This window comes from Labeo rohita, chromosome 15, assembly GCF_022985175.1.
Source record: "Labeo rohita strain BAU-BD-2019 chromosome 15, IGBB_LRoh.1.0, whole genome shotgun sequence".
NCBI classification, from domain to species: Eukaryota; Metazoa; Chordata; class Actinopteri; order Cypriniformes; family Cyprinidae; genus Labeo; species Labeo rohita.
Window position 1 is genome coordinate 31,364,075 of NC_066883.1, and position 24,506 is coordinate 31,388,580.

At 33.0% G+C, this 24,506-nt stretch overlaps 1 protein-coding gene across 2 annotated transcripts in view; it reads left to right on the forward strand.

Annotated features, from left to right (window-relative positions):
• The first annotated feature begins 521 nt into the window (after nucleotides 1–521).
• The window catches only part of aplp1 (amyloid beta (A4) precursor-like protein 1), a 71,803-nt gene continuing 47,818 nt past the window's right edge, over nucleotides 522–24,506 (forward strand). The window contains exon 1 of one of the 2 annotated variants that reach the window (XM_051128731.1): nucleotides 522–781. In XM_051128731.1, coding sequence (XP_050984688.1) covers nucleotides 719–781 — 63 coding nt within the window. In that variant the 5' untranslated portion in view covers nucleotides 522–718. The remainder of the gene's footprint in view (nucleotides 782–24,506) is intronic. The other variant, XM_051128730.1, reaches the window with a different exon arrangement.

The following is a 24,506-nucleotide window of genomic DNA, read 5'->3' on the forward strand; positions in this document are numbered from 1 at the left end:
AGATATAAGGCCCCAAAACTGTCAAAATCTTTTTCTAGGGCAATGATATTAAAAATTCATTAATCCATCAGACTCTTTTTACAAACTACAACCAAAGGCTGGTCTCATTAGGTTTCTAGATTACACAGTCATGAAATCCGTTCGTTTAATAATTATTTTATATAGGCCTGAGAATGTTAGCACTTGCGTACATGGTGTAAACAATTATCTTGACTTCCCTCTAGCGGCTCAATACTGAAATGACACCATATTAACATATAGTTGCTGTATATGTAGTGTGGGACAACAGCGGGTGTAAAGTCTGTGGGGAAAAAAAAATTAAAGGCACCGAGAGGCATTTAGATGACTGAAAAGTATGAGTATGAAAAGTTTTAGTATGCATCTTATCACAGACTTCATTTAACCTTTTCCCACACAGACGCCCACATTGCTTGTTCACAGATACCCAGCAGGGGGCGCCGTTCTTCAGTGAATGGACGCCCACCTTCTGCGCAGCCCGAGCGGAGGAGGGTTTGGTTTTACTGATCGGAGCCGCAGCCGATTGTCAGTTCACACTGAGATCTGCGGACACAGGAGATATCTCCGATCAGACCAGCTCGTATCCCGTAGCAGAGCAGTTTATTCCCGTTGGTTTTTCTTTCGGAGACAATACAGTAGTTAAAAAATAGACATTCAAAGAAATCAGCAAAGTTAAATACTAAGAAGAGAAGGAAGAAGAATGGGGCAGAAAACGCCATTAATATTGATGACTTTATTGTCTTATTGCGTCTGGAGAGATGAGGTAGGATCCGACTGCGGATGACACATTTATTGTTCTTATTTGTATGCACTTGTTTCAGATTAACCTTGGGCACCTCGTTTTTTTCCCCAGGCTGTTTTCTATTTATATTATTATTTTGCAGCCAATTTGAAAATTAAAATCTGTGAATATACAAATTCACAATTCTAGGGTCAGATCTGATGCTTGTGAGATTTATGATGGTTTGTCTGAGTATATGTGTGTGTCTGTGCGTGTGTGTGACACTGAGAGAAAGAACCATTTGGGACCTTGGCCTGATAAATGGAAAGACAAATTAGCAGAACATATTTATTTTGTAGGGTGGGGCACAGCTTTTTCATTACAGAATGGATGTTTCTTAGTATAACAGTTGGTGCCACTAAGTAATCTACAGTATTAGATTTTTAGTAGCTGTGTAATGCGTACTTGCACTGAGGAGGAAATTGCTGTCTTTTATAGATAGTGGACTGCAGATGTCCGATATGCAACTTAATGAGTTGCCATGCATCACAGATTGTAAAACAATCAGTTTGATTTTACAATTATATTTTTCTGGTTGTCAGCTGAACTGGCTGTTTTTCTAGTTGTGAAAAATCAATGTATGAGTAAAATGTGACATTTCTGAGTGGTCTTTTACATAAAATAGTTTGAAGCTCAGATTGTTACAGCGGACACGTTCTCAGCCGTGATGCTTGAATGATGTCTGGAGGGTTGTTGATTCAGTGCTATTAGATATGCTGCAGCCTCTGCGGCCTGCAGTGCTGACAAAGCCTGCCGTACCTCCAGGCCCGAGATGGAAAAATGATGTTTTTCCAGATATTTTATGCCTGACATCCCACGTCTTATTTGTTTTTCAGGTTTTTTTTTTTTGTTTTTTTTTTGTAAGATGATAGAAAAATGCTATTGGGTGATAAAGCATGTTTGGATTTAGAAAGGGTTGGAAATCCTTTCTTTTAAAAAATAATAGGGCAGATTTATACATTATGTAAAGACTTTATATAATATGATACTAGATTTGGCCACATGCAGATGTTGGGGGAAAAGTGTTGCGCAGGAAGAGGATTGGGACTTTCTGACAGGATATAAATGCTGTAAATCCCTTTCAATTCTTGTGAACGAATCCGGGTGCGATCAAGAGAACACATATCTGTCAATCCCTCACCGCATCCAGGGATTTTTATTAACACTATTTTTGGGGTTAAAAATATTTTAGACTGCGACATCGGTATTGATTTAAGAAAAGCCTAACATGAACGATTTTTAGCATTTGTCTTCAGTCAAAAGGAAACAAACAGTCACACTATACAAAGCTGTATATTTTTCATAGTTTTATATTATATATATATATATATATATATTTTCGTTAGCTCATACCCTATATATAATTAGCTTATCTATCTAGCATCTAATATATATATATATATATATATATATATATATAAAGGACTGCAAAATGATTAATCATGATTCAAAATCAAAGTTTATGTTTACATACTATATGTGTGTGTACATATATATATATATATATTTGTGTATTTATGTATGCATAATAAAAAATACACAATACACACACATAGTATGTAGACATAAACTTGTATTCTGAATGTGATAAATCACGAATAATCATTTTGCAGCCCCAAAATATATGTATATGTATATAAATATAAATGTTGAATATATATATATATATATATATATATAGTGAATTTTGCAAAAAGAGATAACTCTTCTCATTTTGCATTTTTATTATTTTATTGTTAGTTAGCTGTTTTTACTTAATCAAAAGATTTATTTTGAATGCACAATGAAAAAACATGATTTTTGAAAATTGTTAAAAACAGAGCAATCTGTTTTTGAAAATATATAAAAGATTAATAAATGCTGTAAAAACATTCATAATTAATTCAGTATATTTACTATGTATGTTAACACAGCCTTATTAAGTTTTACCTAAAAAAGGAAAGAAAATGCCATTTTTCTTCATTCTGTTAATTTGTACATTGTCATTCGCACAGCATAATCAATAACCAATAATCAATCAGCTCTGAAACTGCTCTGCTCTTAATATTAATCCTCTTTATGAAGTCACATCCTGTCTCCCAGAGTGCAATCTCTTTAATTGAGGTCAGTGGAATTCAATTTCTAATTGAACCTATAATAAATCCGCATATGTCTTTACACACTAATACTCATTTGTTTCTGACGCATTTGGAACTAGTTTGTAACTTCGTCAGTCTGTTTATCGATGAGTAGCTTGCCTAGAAAACCTGGAAGAGCACATAGGCGGACAGAGGGAGGGAAAGAGAGGGAGGGAGGGAGGGAGACCTGGCTGACTTCCACTGTCCCCTCTCCTGCTGTCTAAATGCGTCAGCAATCACCTCTAGCTGCTGGTCCACAGATGCTGCCGTTGGGCCTCATGGGAAATGAATAGCGAAGTCTTTAGGGTGTGTCTAGGAAACCCACTGTCACCTGCAGTGTGCGGTGACCCAGTGTGTCCATACTGTCATGATAGAGCAGATTAGATAAGATAGGTTTGCGATATCTGTGGCATAAGTATAAAAGTTTATTGGAGTCTATGTGGGGATACCCTTTCTTTGTTCATGTTTATTGCAGCAGTGCCTTTAGCAATGCCTGTGCACTTATAATAAAATATTAAATGGAGAGGAAATATGATTATATTATGAGGACGTATATGTGGAGACTACATACTGTAGAAAAATGACATTTTTCCCCATTCTGACCTTAATTTGTCTTCTTCAGATGTCCAACTTTACATTCAGGTGTGCAGATTCAGTTCTTTTGGATTAAATGTTCTTTGTGTTTAAAATGACTTGTTAAAATTATAACTAATGAAGCTTATTGTAAAGCATTACCAAAATAATACTTTTAGACTTTTAGAATCAACCATTAATGTATTTCCAATGTTATATACATATAATACAATTTTCTATTAATCAAAGAATCCTAAAAAAAAATCTTTCCACAAAAATATTAAGCAGCACATTGATAATAAGGAATAAATTACATTTTAAAATATGTTTAAATAGCAAACTGTTATTTTAAATTGTAACATTGTAACACATAAACAGCATTGGTGAGCCTCAGAAAAAGTTAGACTCCAAACTTTTGAACAGTAGTGTATATTTTAATAATTATGGTTTTTTTTGTTGTTGTTTTTGCTTTGAAATGGCATGCTAGGTTTATTTATTTATTTTTATTTTATGTTATTTATTTATTTTTTTAATTAAGAGGAACTATTTGTTTTTTCAGTTTGAATTGTTTTGACCAAACAGCCTTTGTTGTTAAGATGATTCAAAATGTTTAAAGCAAAAATAAAATACTAGAAACAAAATAAATAAATAAATAAATAAATAATAAAGTATAAAATTGTCAAGACATGTATTTCATGTAACATATATAATAATGATAATAGATAATGAATGAATAATAATTTTTAACCAATTCAGAGTATTTGACAGTTAAATTAACTTCCTAATTTTATCGATATCTTTTCTGTTGGTTTAAAGTAATGGAAACACATTTTACAATAAACTTCATTAGTTACATTAGATAACTACATTAGTCAACATGAACTAAGAATGAACATTATATAGTATTTATTAATCTTAAAGTTAATTTCAGCACTTATGCATTATTAAAATCACAAATTGTGTTTGTTAACATTAGTTAATGCACTGTGAACTAACACGAATAAACAATGAACTATGCTAAACTAACATGAACAAATATTTAAAAATAGTGTAATAAATGTATTGTTCATTATTTGTTCATGTTAGTTAATACATTAATGTTAACAAATGACACCTTGTTGTGAAGTGTTACCATATTAATAATATAATATAATTATTGTAATTAAATATCATTCCTTCTGGCCATTCAATAAAAACACTGGGCTTCATTTATGACAAATTTCAGTGTAAATCATTTCTAAATCCGTTCTTCAATCCAATGTGACAATTTCCAAGAAAAGCTGTTATGAACATTTTACACAGAGATTCATTGTACTCGAGTTTCATGAATAAGCCTCAGTGACAAAAAGAAAAATGATATTATGTTCACATGATCAGTGCTGTAGCAGTATTTTTCTCTAACCATGTATCCATTCACAAATAGATTACATATGTAACTCTATTCAGATACACCTGTATGGCAGATGAAAGCTGAAGGGATGAGTGTGAGAGTCTTTAAGGTCACCTTGTGTGAAACTGTGAGCATAATTCCATTTAGCAATAATCTGGATGAGGTGCAAATCCCATCCATTGTTATTCGAAAGTGGAAGCGTGCAAAAAGTTGACAGTCATATCCTAAGAGGATTACTATACTTCTTTATTTATTAACCAGCAGTGCAGATTGCTTAAATTTATTAGCCATAAACCCATCTTTCATTGTTCAATTATGCTGGACTGGTAAGAGCATTACTGGGATTACGGTTGCTGCCAGTAACTATGTTGTGTTGTACTGTCAGTCTTGGCTTCATTGGTTTTACAGTCACGATTGTGGTTGTTGGATTCCCCCCGTTTGGCTCTCAATAAAACCACTTCTTAAATTACCACCCCGAATATGTGGTTTTAAAAAAAAGCACCATTTTCCTCACCGTACCTTGCCATGTACCTCACGTAATCTTCTCTGGGAGTTGTTTCCCCTCATGAAAGCACTGTTTAGACTGTTGTGAAGCGGTTGTTTGTTGATGCTAGAGAGCAAGGATTATTCTCAGGGTTTTTGGAGGGTTTTTGAGTGCTGCAGTGCTGCTCTTTCGTATTATGTTTATGAAACAGCTGAACTGTGGCCTGTTGTGTAGCTTGTTGGGAGTGTGAGATCCCTCTGAGAACATTTTGATATTGGATTTCGAAGAGCAGAGGAAAGACTCCACATTATGGAACCTGAGACCTGATGAAGCTGTGCTGCGAAGCCCCTCGGGGGAACATAGCATGAAATGGTTTCAAAAGATTGGAAGATCATGTACAATTCTGAAGCACATCTGGACTGAGTTTTTTAGGAACAATGTACATTGCACTTCTCGAGTAATTCATTTATCACAATGGTAGATTAACTGCTCAGTGTCTGTTGGTTTATTTGTTTATTTCTTATACATTTATTAAAAGCCTCAAATAAATCAAATAAATTATTAAATGATATTTTATGAATACGGTTTTATATAGGATGTAATTAAGTATGTTTTTAGATTTTTGAATATTATAAATTATTTTTAAATATTAAATTATATACATGGTTTATTATTATTACTTAAAGTAAATATTTATTTATTTATTTTAATATACAAATATATTATTAAAATTACATTTTTAAATATTAAGTTATATTAGTCTATTTAAATAAATAACGAAATAAATAAAAGGCAATTAACATAAATAAATATGATTAATAATGCAATTTATATGATGACTTTACATATAGATTATTATTTATTAATTGGAATCATATAAAATATAAATACACTTGTAAATAAATTATATACATTGTTTTATTTATTAATTAAAATGACATTTTTAAAAATCAAATTATATACATTATTTTTATTTACTTTAAGAAGTAAAATGTATTATTAAAAGGACATTTTTTAATATTAAGTTATATACATTAGTCTATTTATTTATTTAAATTACATGCTAAGGATTATTAGTAGTATTACATACATTATATTTATTAATACAGAATATTATTTGTTTATTTATAATTTTTATACTTTTACTGAAAGGCTAATGTCCAATAAATTGTTAAATTATGGTTTTATAAATAGTTTTAAATAAGGTAAATAACATAGTTAGGTAATCATATTAATAATATGATTATATAATAACTTAAAATGACATATAGATTATTACTTATTAATTTAAGCCATTCAAATTATTAAATTGTATTATTAAAATTATATCAAATATTCAAATAATACATTTTATATATTGTTTTACTTATTAATTAAAATTACATTTTTAAAATTACAAATTACAATTAAAATGACAAATTTACATTATCATTTTTATTCATTTTAATAAATAACATATTATTAAAATTACATTTTTATGTTAAGTTATTATTTATTTTTTATTTACATTATTTATTTAAATTAAGTTTTAAGTATTAAATAATATTCATAATATTCATTAGTAGGCAATATTATTTGTTTATTTATAATTTGTATACTTCGATTTAAATTTAAAGACTGTTCAATAAATTGTTAAATCACATTTTTATAAATAGTTTTAAATATAAGGTAATTAACATAAGTGTGATTAATAAATTAATTTATATAATAACTTAAAATTACATATAGATTATTACTTATTAATTAAACTCACTAAATTGTATTCTATCACATTTTTATAATGTTATGCAGTGTTTTATTTATCAATTAAAATTACATTTTTAAATATTAAATTATATACATTATTTGTATTATTCTAATACATATTTATAAAAAATGGTCGTAATAAATCTTTGATTTATAATTTTATACTTTTACATAAAGCTGTTAAATTGTTAAATTATATATTTTATGAAAAAATAAAATCAAATGTGATTAACAATTTAGTGTAATAAGTATAATATACTAATATAATTTATATAATTAAGTATACACATAGAACATTAAATGTTCATTTAAATCCTTTACAGTAAATAATTGATTTGTTGATTGATTGAACAGTCTCTTTCAGCCTTTTTCAATGTCAGTTTTAGGACTGACTTTGCAGACACAAAAAATAAAGCCTGTTTTCCCTTGATAAGTCGCACCTGTGCTTCTCCGCTTACGCAGCCGCCACCTCTCCACAGGACGTCCTTATGTAGTCATTGTTAGCAGCGGGCTATGAAGGGGTAAGACAGTGTTAATCAGGTAAAGAGAGCCCCACGCATGGGAAGGAGGACCCTTGGGTGGCAATGTGCTTAAATTTTTAAATTGCCCAGCATGCTCAGCACTTCCCCAGTAGACTGCAGCCCTGTCGGTACAGAGGCACAGCAACTCTGGCTGCGGGGCAGGGGATTTGTTGAAACAGACAGGAGCATACAAGCCCCACCAGATTCCCCCCTCTCTCGTTTAATTAATTTCCGAGCTGGGAGATAATCAGGTTTCACTAATGTTTTCCAATGTGCTTTGCTCCGCCATGTGCATTTGCTACAGGGTATGAAATGCACCATTTCAGTGCATCATTCCTCATCCTTCCCACCGTTTTTGTATTCCTTGTCAGTGCGAAGATGAGACATGCTCTGTGACTACAAAAGAAAAATACACTGCTCATTAAAAAGAGAGGCAGTTGAAACCCATTAACTCTCACCAACGAGATTACGTCCATTTCGGCGGCGTGGCTCATTTGGCAGCTACTATCACTTTTATTTGTTGATTATAAAATCCAGGGTCAAGCTGGTGAATTCCAGCACCTTTGTTATACATCTTCTATGAAAAGAAAATGTTGTGTTTCAGGATTTTGTGGATTGAAATGCAAATCAGACACACCTGCAAAAGACATATTTCCTCATGTGTTTGAATGAGTGTGCAGGTTGCACAATCAACCAAATGGCTGCCTTGATTAACTAGTCGTGAAAAGTGTTGATTACAGCATTCCATTTACTTCTTTTGCATTTTTATTTAAAATGTTTTTTTGCAGTAGCATTGTAACCCATCACAGACACATGAATGGCATTTAAATTAGTGGCAACCAATGCTAAAGAGCAGAGTTTCAGCAGTCTTACAATTCACTTTTGTTTGCAGAGACCAACAAAAAGTCATGCTCAATAAATATCACCTGACTCTGGCGAAAAGCCATTTACAAGATGTCTTGCTGTTTGCTTGCAGTGTAGACAATGAAGCACCTAATAGACAATTCATGCAAGCAATGTGAAAAATCTATAATGCTCCCATTACATGGCACAGAAATGTTGTAAATAAAAGACTTATTGTGCAGACAGGCAACTTCTTTTTCGACGTATAATTTGTTCAAATATTGATTTTTGTTTTTTGTTCTGCCAAGTGACTGATGTTTGACTACTGATGTACACAAGTTTGAAATATTTACAATTTATGACCCTGGACCACAAAACCAGTTGCAAGTAGCACGGGTATATTTGTAGCAATAGCCAAAAATACATTGTATGGGTCAAAATGATTCTTTTCTTTCATGCTAAAAATCATTAGGATATTAGGTAAAGATCATGTTCCATAAGGATATTTTGTAAATTTCCTACCATAAATATATCAAAACTTAATTTTTGATTAGTGATATGCATTGCTAAGAACTTCATTTGGACAACTTTAAAGGTGATTTTCTCAAAATTTTGATTTTTCCATCCTATAGTCCACAAAAGAAAATAATAGTTGAATTTATAAAAATGACCCGGTTCAAAAGTTTACATACACTTGAATCTTAATACTGTGTTTTTACCTGAATGATCCATAGCTGTTTTTTTGTTTAGTGATAGTTGTTCATGAGTCCCTTGTGTGAACAGTTAAACTGCCTGCAGTTCTTCAGAAAAATCCTTCAGGTCCCACAAATTATTTGGTTTTCTAGCATTTTTGTGTATTTGAACCCTTTCCAGTAATGACTGAATGATTTTGAGATCCATCTTTTCACACTGAGAACAACAGAGCAATTCATATGCAACTATTACAGAAGGTTCAAACACTCACTGATGCTCCAGAAAGAAACATGATGCATTATAAGCCGGGGGGTGAAAACTTTTGAATTTTAAAGATCAGGGTAAATTTAACTTATTTTGTCTTCTGGGAAACATGTAAGTATCTTCTGTATCTTCTGTAGCTTGAAGGGCAGTAATAATTGAAAAAATATGATATTTAGGCAAAATAAGACAAATGTACACATCTTCATTCTGTTCAAAAGTTCTGGTGAGCGTTTGAACCTTCTGTAATAGTTGCATATGAATTGCTCTGTTGTTCTCAGTGTGAAAAGATGGATCTCAAAATCATACAGTCATTGTTGGAAAGGGTTCAAATACTCAAACCAAAGAATTTGTGGGACCTAAAGGATTTTTTTTCTGAAGAACAGCGGGCAGTTTTTCAGATAACAGCTGTGGGCTTTTCAGGTAACAACACGGTATTAAGAATCAAGCATATGTAAACTTTTGAACTGGGTGATTTTGGGTAATTATAAATTCAACTGTTATTTTCTCTTGTGGACTATATGTAAACATCTTTTATGTGAAATTTCTTATTCAGGTCAGTACTAAATAAACAATATTATTTTGGTAAAATAATTAACATTTTTAATGATTCAGAAAGGGGGATGCAAACTTTTGACCTCAACTGTATCATTTATTTTTCACAATTGTGCAGCCCAGTGAGTGAGAATAAAACCCAATGCAGGTTTCTGTCTATGTCTTCAGCCTGGCCAGGGACAAGCCTAATTGGCTGTGGTTTCTGTTCGAACTTTCAGAGATTGTGAGGCTAAAAATTAAGTCTGAAGGTTTGGCTTCCCAGTAGGAGGCTTTAGTCAGACAGCCTATGGAGCTGCTGGTATAAATTGATAACGCTGTTCTAGTCTTCTACTGGAGGGGAATGGATAAAAAGAGAGAAAGCGTGAAGAAAGAGCGAGAGAGACAGAGTTTACATAGAAAGATATAGTAATGGCAGATGAAACTGCAAGCCAAGGGAGGGAGGAAAGCATGTAAGGAAGATAGAGCGATATTAGCTTTGGGAGAAATCCTAACCCTGCTGGCCCCGGTTTGTTCGCTTGATCCTATTCATCTCTGTCAGTGATCCGCACTCACATATGGCCTGCTGGGAGATGTCGGTCAGTAGAGAGATGTCACGAACATGTCTTCAGAGCACATATTATATAAAACCATGCAGGAAACGATTTTGACAGCGAAGGGCGTTTGCGATAATGAATCAGCTTTGGCAGAAAATGTAGGTGTTGACATATGATTTTATTCAGAAGCCGTATATATGGCAGTCAACACTATTTCTGTTGTAAATGTCAGTGGTTTTGCATGGGCAAGTTTAGACCAGCGGTTCGAAATGTGGTTAAAATCTAAAGTGTAATGCAAACTGGGCTAAATGGGGAGTGATAATAGATTTATAGCAAATGGAGCAGGCAAATAGCTGTAGGCAAGATAAGATGGATTTGTGAGATCGAAGACAGATTTAGGGCAACCTTGGAGGAATTCTGTGGAATAAAAATATATAGTCCTTCATGAGAAATACCAGTTGGCGCATACCACTGAGACTCCACGTGAAATAAATCCTTCAGGAAACATGTCGGTTAGAGCCGAAGCATCATCAAACGCATCTTGTGGAGATGCCAGGTCGGTTCAGTTTTTATGGAGGCCACTTACTCTGCTGGTGTAGAGTAAAATGCAAAACATGTTATGCAAATGATGGCGTTTTGCCTGTTATTTGAGTGTCACCTGGACAAAACATGTCAAATCTCATATGAGGAATGCAGAGGCAAACGTCTATGGCATTACTCGTAAGGACGACAGCTGCAACAGCGAATAACAAAACTTTTGCATAAGCAAGAATACATCACATTTTCTTTAGAAAATGTAAAAATGTTCGCCCTAAAAAGATGCATTGACAAGTGACATTCGTTAAGACCTGTTCTCGTCTCTGCATTTACATTGTCCACTGTTGAGATATGAAATAAGCTCTGTCTGCACTGCAGAGCAAAATGGAGTTTCTTTCTTTTTTTTTTTTTTTAAAAAAAAAAACACCCCATCACCATCTTTAGTGAACTTTTTAGTAGAGTGGTGGCAGATAATAATAAAAATGTTTCATGAGCAGCAAATCAGCATATTAGAATGACTTCTGAAGGAGTCTGGAGTAAAGATACTAAAATTCAACTTTGCATCACAGGAATAGATTACATTTTATAATAGATTTAAATGGAAAACAGTTATTTTAAATTGTAATAATATTTCACAATATTACTGTTTTTTACTGTATTTTTAATTAAATTTAGCCTTGGTGAGCTCATAAACAAGAATATACCAACTCCAAACTTATGAACTGTAGTGTAGATATATTTGTATTTACATTTGTGTAGTTTACGCAAAGTTCTGTCGTGAAACTCTAGATAGCGCAGGCTGGTGTGCTTGCTGTAGCAGTTGTTGTGCGCTTCAGCCTCCGCCTTCCCCAGCTCCACCTGTTTAGGTCTATTACAGAGTGATTTCATGTATGTTACACAGTATTTTGGGGTTATTTATGTATGTAATACAGTTGAGGTCTGAAAGGTTGAATCTGTAAAATATTAATTATATTACCAAAATAAGAGGGATCGTACAAAATGCATGTTAGTTTGTATTTAGTACTAACCTGAATAAGATATTTTGACATAAAAGATGTTTACATATACACAAGAGGAAATAATAGTTGCATTTATAAAAGTTTACATACCCTTGAATCTTAATACTGTGTTGTTACCTGAACGATCCACAGCAAAGAAACGTCCACAGAAAAATCCTTCATGTCCCACAAATTATTTGGTTTTTCAGCATTTTTGTGTATTTGAATCCTTTCCAGCAATGATTTTAAGATCCATTTTTTCACACTGAGAACAACTGAGGGACTCATATGCAACTATTACAGAAGGTTCAAATGTTCACTGATGCGCCAGAAGGAAAAAACATGTATTAAGTGCCGGGGGTGAAAACTTTTTAAAATTGAAGTTCAGGGTAAATTTAACTTATTTTGTCTTCTGGGAAACATGTAAGTATCTTCTGTAGCTTCTGAAGGGCAGTACTAAATGAAAGAATTATGATAGCTAGGCAAAATAATAAATATGTACACATCTTCATTCTGTTCAAAAGTTTTCACCCCCGGCTCTTAATACGTAATTTTTCCTATATGAGTCCCTCAGTTGTCCACAGTTTGAAAAGATGGATCTCAAAATCATACAGTCATTGTTGGAAAGGGTTCAAAACCCAAAATGCTGAAAAAACACAGAATGTGTGCAACCTGAAGGATTTTTCTGAAGAACAGCAAGCAGTTTAACTGTCAGGACAAACAAGGGACTCAACTATCACAAAACAGAAATACCAGCTTTGGATCATTCAGGTAACGATAAACGTCTTTAATGTGAAATATCTTATTCAGGTCAGTACTAAAAAAAAAATAACATGCATTTTGTATGATCCCTCTTATTTTGGTAAAATAATTTACATTTTGCAGATTCTGCAAGGTGTATGTAAACTTTTGACCTCAACTGTATGTGCAGCAGCAGTATTTCTTACATGCTCACAGCAGCATGTATGTGAATATATTGGCAGTAGCGAGTCTCGGCAGCAGCATAGCAGATCTATTTCTCCAACACCAAACACATTAACGTTGCCATGTATATTACCATGCTAAACTCTCAGAGAGTTTTTTTTTTTTTTTTTTTTTTTTGAATTACAATGAAAATCAATGAAATTGTAAACTGTGAATTGAAAGAGTGTCAGTTCTTGCATAATCCTATTATGTACCCAAACCCCAAAATGCGGACATTGTTGTCTGTGCGACTCGGCACATTTTATAAAAAAAGATGGCTGGTAGCTGCAGCTCCATCAATAATGTAGGGCCTCGGAAAGGTCCGGACTCTTGCTTGTCGGATCTGCTTGGGTGCCTCTGTCACGCTCTCCTGTTCTCGAACGTCCCTCGTTCCACCGCCTCCTCTCTCTTTCTCTCTCTCTCCTGCCACCCGTGTGTTCATCCCCAGTCGACCCGCCGCTGCTTTTCCTCTTTTTTTTCATCGTCTCAGTTTGTTTTGCAATAAAATATTTATCGTCTGTGCCCACTTCACTCATTCCCCGTCTGTCCCTCTCCGTCTCTCAGGCTACTTCTGTCAATCTAGCAGCTCTCCTGTCTCTAATAGAACTCAATGTTCTCTGCAGCATCTCTCTCCTCGAACCATTGCACCGCAGCATTATGGTCTATCTTTGCTAGTTCATCACTTTTAAAATGTTTGCTTTTCACAGCAGCTATTCATTTCTCCTTTGTGCTCTATCTATGCGGTGTGATCTTTCATACAATGTGTTTTTTCGACAATCTTTTACCGGCGGCGTATTTCACACCGGCAGGAAGTCTCAAGGACACAGCAAGAAAATGGCATTTGTAAACACTTGCCACTGTGAGCCGAGATGAGTTCTGTAGCTATCAAAATGTTTCACAAGCACAGATAATTGAATGAATTGTTGAACTGTGCTTCTCTATTCAGCACAGATTACAGAGCATTTTTCTCTTTTCAGAAACGGGAAAGTATTAAACCTCTAGGCTCGCTCTGAAGAATAGCTCATTGTATAGATACAGTATACAGACAGTTTTTTAATTGTACAGTCTGACATGGTTGGCTCTGGAACCGAAGAGTGTAATGCAGATGATGAACAATGGCTGAATTCAGCCTGACTTTAACCAGGTACAAAACAGACATTAAACAGAATTACTTATCCAGCCTCATGAATTTATCAAACTAGCAACATTAGTCATTACATTAGCTGACATGAATGGGTAATTTATTTTACAGCATTTATTAATCTTTTTTAATATTAGTTGAGCAAATATTGGAATTAACATTTAACTAAGATTAATAAAAGCTGTAGAAGTATTGCTCATTGTATTTACTGTTAAAATTCACCCAATCTGTTTTCTAAATGCATCTTATTGATCTAATAATGAACGATTCATCCATGTTTTTTTATTATTATTATTATTTTTCGAGCTTAGTCCAAATTCCATAGCTTGATTTTTCAGTGAAATGACGTCCTTCTGGTTATGAATGCTGGTCTTCTATCATAGTCTGACTAAACCTTTTTTACAATCAACCTCACTCTTGCATTCAGATTTGCCTTCATCCAATCAACAACCTATGAATAGAATCAAGTCCTTGGTGTATATATTTTCATTTTTATATAATCTGTTTCACTCAGATGTTCCCATGATTTTTTCCTATGGGTTTTGCAATGTTTTTTTTCATACGTGAGTAAAATAAAATTTGTGGTAAACATAAATTGACTATACTTGGATGTTTTGTTGTACAATTTAAACTGCACACACTTCAGCATGGGTGTGTTTAATTTACATTGTACAGAAAACATCCAAGTGTCATCTGTTCATATTTACCACAGACCTTGTTTTAGTCATTTACTCATAAATTGAAAAATCCCATTATAAAAACCCATAAGAAAACCTTGAGGGAACCTATGGTGAATTGGACTTCTGTTTTTTTTTTGTTTTTTTTTTTGGACATCACAGCTGCAAGACCATTTTTATTGCTTCAAGAATATTTCTTCCTGGAAGATGGTAATGTGAAGAAAATACATTTTTATAAGAAATTAGTATCAAGAAGAGAAATTGGAATGGCTGTTGTTTATAATTCACTGCACTTCGCATGTTAGTTTATCAAATAGTTTGAATAATATGATCCTTAACCAGCAATTTGCTGAATTAGTTTAGGCCTACAGTCATACCAAGTGTTATTTTAGCATTTGTGACCTTGGAGCACAAAACTTAAGTAGCATGGGTATATTTGTAGCAATAGCCAAAAATACATTGTATGGGTCAAAATTATTGCCAAAAATCATCAGGAAATTAAGTAAAAATCATGTTCCATGAAGATATTTTATAAATTTCCTACCAGAAATATATAAAAACTAACTTTTTGATTAGTTTTTGCTAAGACCCATTGCTAAGAACTGCATTTGGACAACTTTGAAGGTGATTTTCTCAATTTTTTAATTTTATTTTGCACCCTCAGATTCCAGATTTTTAAATAATTGTCCTATCCTAACAAACTATATATCAATGGAAAGCTTATTTATTCAGCTTTCAGGTGATATATAAATCTCAATTTCTAAAAATTGGCACTTATGACTGGTTTTGTGGTCGAGGGTCACATTTATTTACTATTATAGTATTTATTAATATTTCAGTGAGCTTTTATTTGTATATTTCCAGTACCCACTTTTAATTAATTTAATACATTTATAAACATAAAATTTATATCAATTAATGAATGTAACTAAATGTAAATTGAATTTTAATAATTTAGGTATGTGCTTTTTAGCACTTTTAGCATTTCTGTTTAACTTTCATTTATATTTATTTCAGTTTTAGTTTTAGTAATTTTATTATTTTAAATTAACATTTTATTTCAGTTCAAAATCCTCGTTTTTAAAAAATCTAATATTTATATTTCATTTTAACTAATAATGAAAATGATGTTAATAATTTTAGATGTAGTTAATGACACAGCTCCTTCCATATCTTGGATATTCAGATGTAAAGCAAAAAGCTGAAGTGTTAGGTTTTAAATTATAAGGGCTGAGTCTGTGCATTAATACTAATGCTAACACCACAGCTAAACCTCTGCTAATAGCAGCAATTACACATTGCAATTTGAGACATGAGTAATATCACCCGCTAATGGTCTGTGATGAATATTTATATGAATATTAAAGGGCCTTGCGGTTGAGAGGATGAAGCGGATCCTGTATATTTCACATGTAAAGACACTCTCAGTGAAAGCAGGCAGAGGCTGTTTGGAACAATCTGTGTAACCTAATAGGCTAATTTTATGTTTAAAAGATACTATTAGAGCTTTTGTTCACATTTTTGGTTAACAAAATGAGATTTTGTAATATATTTTCTGCTTTCATGTTCATTTTAGTTAAAGTTTTAGTCATTTTGTTCTCTTTTTTTGTCATTTTTATTACCTGACAGTAACATTTACTTTTTATTGAAATTACTGAAAACTGTAATAACTCCATACTGATACTAATATATATAATTTCTCTTTAGCTTTATTTTTTACTATTTTCATGATTATTAACAGATCCTGCAGCGGGCACGGTAAAGCAGTTCTTCAGAGAAAGCAGGCAGAGGCTGTTTGAAACAATCTACGTAACTTAATCGTCTAATTCCCTTTTTAAAAGGAAAACTGCAAGATCCTTATTCCAAGCATTGGACACAATGAAGCATTTAGAGATGCGGCGATTCGGGGTGAAATGCACCGAACCCATTTAGAGCACAGAGATTGTTGGACATTATCTGATTTGGTTGCTCGCTCTTGTTTAATTATGTCATGAGGCATTGTGTCGAAGCGACATCAGTCACATGTAAATGTGTGTCTAAGCATCTTAAGTGGCAGCGATAGAGCGTTCAAACAAACAATATCAATGGCTCTAATGCTCTGCGCTCATTTAGCGGTTCTTTGGGCTATATTTTTGACCTACTGAATATAAAGCAGCCAGGAAAGCATATTTCAGTTCAATTATGGAAAGCAGAGAGAGAGAGAGAGAGAGATGGAGTGGCTCATTTGGAATCCTGCAGGGAACCAGTTGCTACGGTAACAGGGAAGGTAGCCAGCTCCGTTGGGAGATGTTGCCACAGCAACCAGCCTCAGTGGCCAAGTGATGCTGCCGAAAGAGAGCGTGAGGTAAAGAATGGGGGAAGGAGTGGCAAAAATACACGCAGAAGTGTTTGATGTGCGTAAGGAGATGGGGGAAGGGCGGGCTGCTGACGAGATGAAAGAACTGATAAAATTGTGTTATCGCACGTGCCGCGATTCGGGGGGAAGCTTAATTGCACCTCTTGGAAATTTCCACAACAATAAAGGTACACCTGAAGAACAAGGAAGGGAAACCCAGAGTTTCTGTCTTCTGGGGAGAGTGAGATCATGCTTCCGCAGACTTTGCCAAGTTTTCTATAAGCCCGACAGCTCAGAGCCTGCAGATATGAGAGCTCAAAACCAGCGAGAGCTCAGATTCCTCAGGTTCGGGTTTAAATCCATTGACTCTGGATTTGTAAACGAAAGCAAAGAGCTATTATATCGGGGATCTCACAGCATGTATGTTGGTACAAGCTGTTTTACTCAAAGTACTAGAACTGTAAAGACTGATGAAGTCTAAAAGTCAAGTCTCATAGCGAAAAAAGGGGATCTGATTTCCACAAAATGAGATTGAAAGGCAAACACTTGTTAAGTTTTTGTTTCTTATGGATACTTGTTGTTGTTTCTGGTAACAGTGAGATTAAATGGAGAACCAAATGTGACCCTGGACCAGTCATAAGGGTAAATTTTTTTAAAAACTGAGATTTATACATCATCTGAAAGCTGAATAAACTTTCCATTGATGTATGGTTTGTTAGGACAATATTTGGCTGAGATACAACTGTTTGAAAATCTGGAATCTGAGGGTGTAAAAAAATCTAAATACTGAGAAAATAACTTTTAGTTGTCCAAATGAAGTTCTTAGCAATGCATGTTACTTATCAAAAATTAAGTTTTGATATATTTACAGTAGGAAATTTGCTAAATATTTTCATGGAACATGATCTTTACTTAATAATGATTTTTGGCTTAAAAGAAATGTCAATCATTTTGTGTATTTTTGGTTATTGCTACAAATATACTCATGCTACTTGAGACTGGTTTTGGGGTCCAGGGTCAAAAATGTGTACTTATGGTGACGTACGTTTTCAAGTAGGATTTAGATGTTCTTGAATTAACATTTTTGTTGGTCCAGGACAAAAACATTTCAATCCACCAATCAGAGATTAGCTTACATTAATATGGTGATACTTTACAATAAGGTTCAATTCTGGTTGCTTTGCAAATTGTTGCTTTGGTTGCTTTGCAATTTGAATTATAAATGAATTTTAACACCATTTAGTAATGTAAGTAACTCTGTTTTGAAGTCTTTGATGCTCAGCAAGGCTGGTTTAAGGCTGGTTCACTGTAATAATATGAAATATTATAATTTAAAATAACTAGTTTCTTTTTTAAATATATTTTAAAATGTAATTTATGCTTGGGATGTAAATCTGAATTTTCAGCATCATTACTCCAGTTTTCAGTGTCACATGATGCTTCCAAAATAATTCTAAGATACTGATGTGCTGCTCAGGAAACATTTCTTATTAATATAAATTTTTGAAAACACTTGTGATGGCTTTTGTGGAAACCGTGATTTTTTAGGATTTATTTGAAATGGAAATATTTTGTAACATTATAAATGTCCTTACTGTCACTTTTGACCAATTTAATGTGTCCTTGCTAATTAAAAGTATTAATTTCTTTCAAAAGTGTATATAAAACACAGTTTTAAGCCCTCAATTTGTATAAATTATCATTATTTATTGTATTATGAATAAACATCTACTAACAATGAACAATAGTGGCTATATTTACAAATGAACATTCATCTAAATTAATAAATTCTTTGTTTAATAAATTAATTGTTTCTTAATTCTTAATTCATGATACCTATATATATATTGTGCTATACAGAACCTATTTGTAGCAATAACCAAAAATACACTGTATGGGTGAAAATTATTGATTTTTCTTTTATGCCAAAAATCATTAGGATATTAAGTAAAGATCATGTTCCATAAAGATATTTTGTAAATTTCCTGCAAGAAATATATCAAAACGTAATTTTTGATTAGTATACGCATTGCTAAGAACTACATATGGACAACTTTAAAGGCCTGAACCTGAATTCATTTAACCATGTGCATCAGCCATTCACAATCACTGCAGTGGCTTCTTCCTGATGCTAAACTCAGGTTAACACTTTCTGCAGTCGGTCATCATCTGATCTATAACACACACACGTACTTCAGGCAAAAGAGATCCAAAGGGGACAGCAGCGTGAAGGCAGCAACAACTGCCGCAGACAAACCCGACAGATGTGCTAAGTGAAGAGAAACGAGAGCGAGAGAGTGAGGAAGAGATGAGAGGGGAGAAGAAACGAGGGCGTAATGAGGATGAACATGACATGCAAATGTGCTTTTAAGAGAGAGCACAAAATCTCAAGGAAAAAAGGTCTGTGACTCCTGTATTAGCTGACTGCACAAAAACATTATTAGAGGCAGAAGCTTTTGAAAGACCGGTGGGGAGCGTTTCAAATGTTGCAGGACTGTATTAATTTTACACACGGTCGGTTGCAGTGACAAAACAGCCTTGAAGGAAAATAGCTTGAATCACAATAGGCTCCCATGTGGATTGGATTGTCCTTATGTGGGGAAAAGAAACAGGGAACAGACAGACATGTTTTTTGTGTTTGCGTGTGGTGAGGTGTTGACATTTAAAGCATCTTTACAGGTGCTTCTCTTTAGGAAAGCCTTAAGAGCAAATCCATAAACAAATTATCTTTACTTCCACATCTTCTACAATCCATGTGTGTGCTTTTTTCTTCCCATTTTCGCTTGGTATGGTCAATCCAGTTCAATATAATTCATAAGTTCAGTTAAGAATGTACTTTTAAGATTTTCAAATAATATCCTTCTCCTTTTGATGCAGGTGTTTTTGGTTGGCTTTGGAGGAGAAAAGCAGCTTTTTAAAATTTATTTACACATTTCTGCATTTATTAATGCTTATATTTATGTGTGTATTTATTTATTTATTTATTTGCTGTTTTACTTTCCCTATAATTATCCAATCGTAAGCATGGAATATATCAATAAAATTAAATATATATGCAAAAATCATTATTTTTTTTATTAATTTATGTATGTGTGTATTTATGCATGCATAAATTTGCATGCATGCATGTATTTATTTTCATAAATGCAGTTTATTTATTTAGATTTATTTATAATCATTCATTAATTTGTGTAGGGAATAGGGGCAGCTACACACAAACATATATATACTTAAGTAATCTACCCAGTTCATATATATATATATATATATGAACTGGGTAGATTACTTATATATATATATATATATATATATATATATACATACATATACTATATATGTAAAAATCATTATTTTTTTAATTAATACATTTGCATACAGGCATATATTTGTTTTCATAAATGCAATTTATTTATTTAGATTTATTTATATTTATGCATTTATTTGTATAGTGAATAGGGGCAGCTATATATACATATATATATATATATATGAACGGAGTAGATTACTTAAAAAGTGCAGTCCATGGCAAAAATTGTGGTAACATAATCCATTACATTACACATTTTAGTATATAATAAGACTTTTTGATTACTTTTAGATTACTTTTGACCTAAGTCATTGATTTAAATAGAATAATACCATATGTATATGACGTTTAAAAGTCAAATCATTGATTTTATATCCTTGGCTGCTCAAACGGAGCAAGTCCCAAAGGTTGTGGTGGTAAAAGAAGTGATGCAGGCAGGAGGTTTATGAAGCAAATGTTTGATTTCACTGATGAATTCCATGCTTAGGATTGACTGATTATTCGGAGGGATAAGAGATCAGGATATTCCCCCAGCGCCGATGAAAGTAATTCACTTGATGACTGTTATTTGGGCTTTCGTTTAACAAGCTGAATTTGATAAATCGGTCTTTAAACATACACATTAGCCTTGAAACACACACCTGCCTCGAAAGAAAGGGAAAAATATCATCTTTATCCTTTCAAATCCAATTCCCATGCCATTTGCTGATCTGCAATAACCCGCAAAGAAAAGCAAGCGATTCCAAAGCGGGATTAGTGATTTCACAGTGGTTAGAACGCCGTGTCTTGCTGGCAAGCTTTCAGATGGCAGAGACGCTGATTTGCTCTGGCATAAGACACCGAACGAATGAAATGCATTAAATGAGTATAAGGAATAAATTGAAACATATGTGCGGTGATAACTAGTGCCACAGACATCTCACGTCATCAAGAAAGTGACCTCACGGTGTTGTCAAGAGAAGTGTTATTCTGTAAATCCTTTGCAGTCATTGTCTGGAGAGATTATAATTTAGATTAGACTGGAAGACACAAGACTTGCTTGTTACTCTAGTAAAAAAGTAGATTTAAAATGCAATTATTTTATGTTATATTTATTTTATTTTATATTTTATAGTCATATTTACTTGAGACCTACTGATATAAACATATATATAATTTAACTTTATTTGGAGTACTACTTGTGCACAATGCACATTTCTTAATATTAGGCATACAATATGTTTTAATGTCACTATTGAGAAGGATTGTATGATCTTTAAATAATATCGGTCTTTAAAGTGTATCTAAAGTATACTCGCAATAGTTCCACTTTACCACAATCAGATATACTTAAGTATATCTTTAGTTGGATTTCAGCACTACTTCTGCCCAACTGAAGTGCAATTAAAGTACAAAATTAGTTGTTCCAATTTAGCAGACTTTAAATATATCAGTTTAGTATACTAAAAGTACAATTGCAGGGTATTTTTACTAAGTGCATAATATGTAAATATATTTGTAGTATACTTGAAAATGAAATAAATGTATTTATAAACTAGGGCACATTCACACAGCAGAGCCTGACGTCCTCTGGGTTTGCATCATCTAAGGCCACTTGAAAAAATGGCAGATTATCTGAGTCAGCAAGCACAAACCTCTCCAATGCAGATGGCATCATTAGAGTTTTTTTTTTCAGTGCTTGTCATACTTAATTTATCAGAGATATTGCAAATATAAATGTATTTCTTTCATTTATTAGTTGTGTTTGCTCAAGCAAGCATCACTATTACTAATGTTCATACGCAGAATTATAAGTTTGGAAATTACCTTAAGTCTTGCGTTTGCTTTAGTCATTTGTATAATCTGCCAAATTTAATACATTTTTAATACAATTTTCTCAGACTTTTCTTTTCTGGCATATACAGTAGCAAGAAATAATTTAGTTGGTCTGAATCTGGATTTGAATACATTGGCAATAAAAATAATTCATTAAATTCATCATCCATTAAACTTTTTATTTTACACAATTAAATGTGTGTGCCAAAATGTACAAGAATGATGTTCCATTACCTCATTTTAAATATTTAATTTAATTAAATAAGCTATTTTTAAATGAAGAACAACTAATACTGTAGTGACAAGTTTGTTGTGGGTAAACACCACTCACATTTGCTTTAGAAAATTGAAAATGTAGTTTTATTTTTGGCAATTAACCCTTTAATTGTCACCGTCCCCTCTGTGGGATGCCTAAGTTTACTTCACTGACTTACAAATAAATCCTAATCTAATCATGACAAACTATACATCGTTGAAAAGGTCTATGACTCCTAAATAGATATTTTACCATATTTTTGTGTTACAAATTATGTAGGAAAAGCAATAGATTAATATATGTCAAGTCAAATCTACATCATAACATGAGTTCTGACCTTTGTCACAAAAGACATTCTTCATTTCCCTTTTCCCTATCACGTTTTCGAAAATCATAAGAAATTATATATCAGTTCAAAACTTCAAATCTCAAAATTCCTCCTTTGAAGGCATTTTAAAATCAGACATTGCATTACCATGGAAAATATACAAAATAATATTACAAAATGTTTTCATTTGAATTATAAACATTTAAGTCTGGATAGTGCATTTTTATGTATGTGTTCAAAAATGAGAGTGACAGTTAAAGGGATAAAGCACTTTTTGACACATTAGAGGACAGAAAATAATAGTAATACAAGAACAAAAAATGAATCTGAATATGCATCAGCTACAGAGTACATACAGTACTCTACAGACCAGACCATAGGTCTTTGCAGTCTGTGTTTTTCAAACTGTAAATTAAAGAATATCCTCCTTTCTGAACACTAAGAAATCTCATGCTGTACATTTCAGAGTATTTACATTATACAGTCTGAATGGTGTGTGGTTAGGGGGTGGACTACTGTGGTTTTAATAGTGGAAAATATAGTTGCTTTCTTTATGGAATAGTAATTGTTTGTCCTCAGCACAACAGTGACGTGCTATGTGTCACTCCTTTTGAGAAAAAAGTGGGCGAAATAGAAAATAGTGCAAACAACTTCCTGTGTTTAAGCTAAGAACAGCAGGGGTTTCTCTGCCTACTTCTCATGTGACAAAGTTCAGTGATTCATTCCATCAAACAAAAAGTGTGGGAGGGATGGGACATATATATAAATAGGACATATATAAAAATGTGTGTCTGTGTATGATTCTGCAAAATGTTTATTATTTTACAAAAAAATTGTTCATACAAAATGCATGTTATTGTTTTAGTACTGACCTGAATAAGATATTTCACATAAAAGATGTTTACATACAGTCCACAAGAGAAAATAATAGTTGAATTTATTTATATAGTTTACATACACTTGATTCTTAATACTGTGCTGTTTTTTTTTTGTTTTGTTTTTTTTTGTTTTTTAAGTGATAGTTGTTCATGAGTCCCTTGTTTGTCCTGAACAGCCCGCTGTTCAGAATAATCCACCAAATTCTTTGGTTTTCCAGCATTTTTGTGTATTTGAACCCTTTTCCAACAATGACTGTATGATTTTGAGATCCATCTTTTCACACTGAGGACAACTGAGGGACTCATATGCAACTATTACAGAAGGTTTAAACGCTCACCGATGCTCCAGATGGAAACACGATGCACTGAAAGCCGGGGGGTAAAAACTTTTGAACGGAATGAAGATGTCCAAATTTTCTTATTTTGCCTCAATACAATATTTTTTTTATTTAGTACTGTGCTTCAGAAAGTACATAAGATACTTGCATGTTTCCCAGAAGACAAAATAAGCTAAATTTAACCTGATCTTCAAATTCCAAAAGTTTTCACCCCTGGCTCTTAACGCAACTTTTTTTTTTTAATGCAACATCAAGACTGTATGTAAATAATAATGAATTGTAATGGATATAATGGTCTAATAATAGAGGAGGTAGTAGTCATTGCCATTTATATGACGAAGTATTAAACTGTGGTGTATAACTCTTCACATACAGTTTGTGCAACTAACATGAATGATGCCTCAAATCATGCAGCATG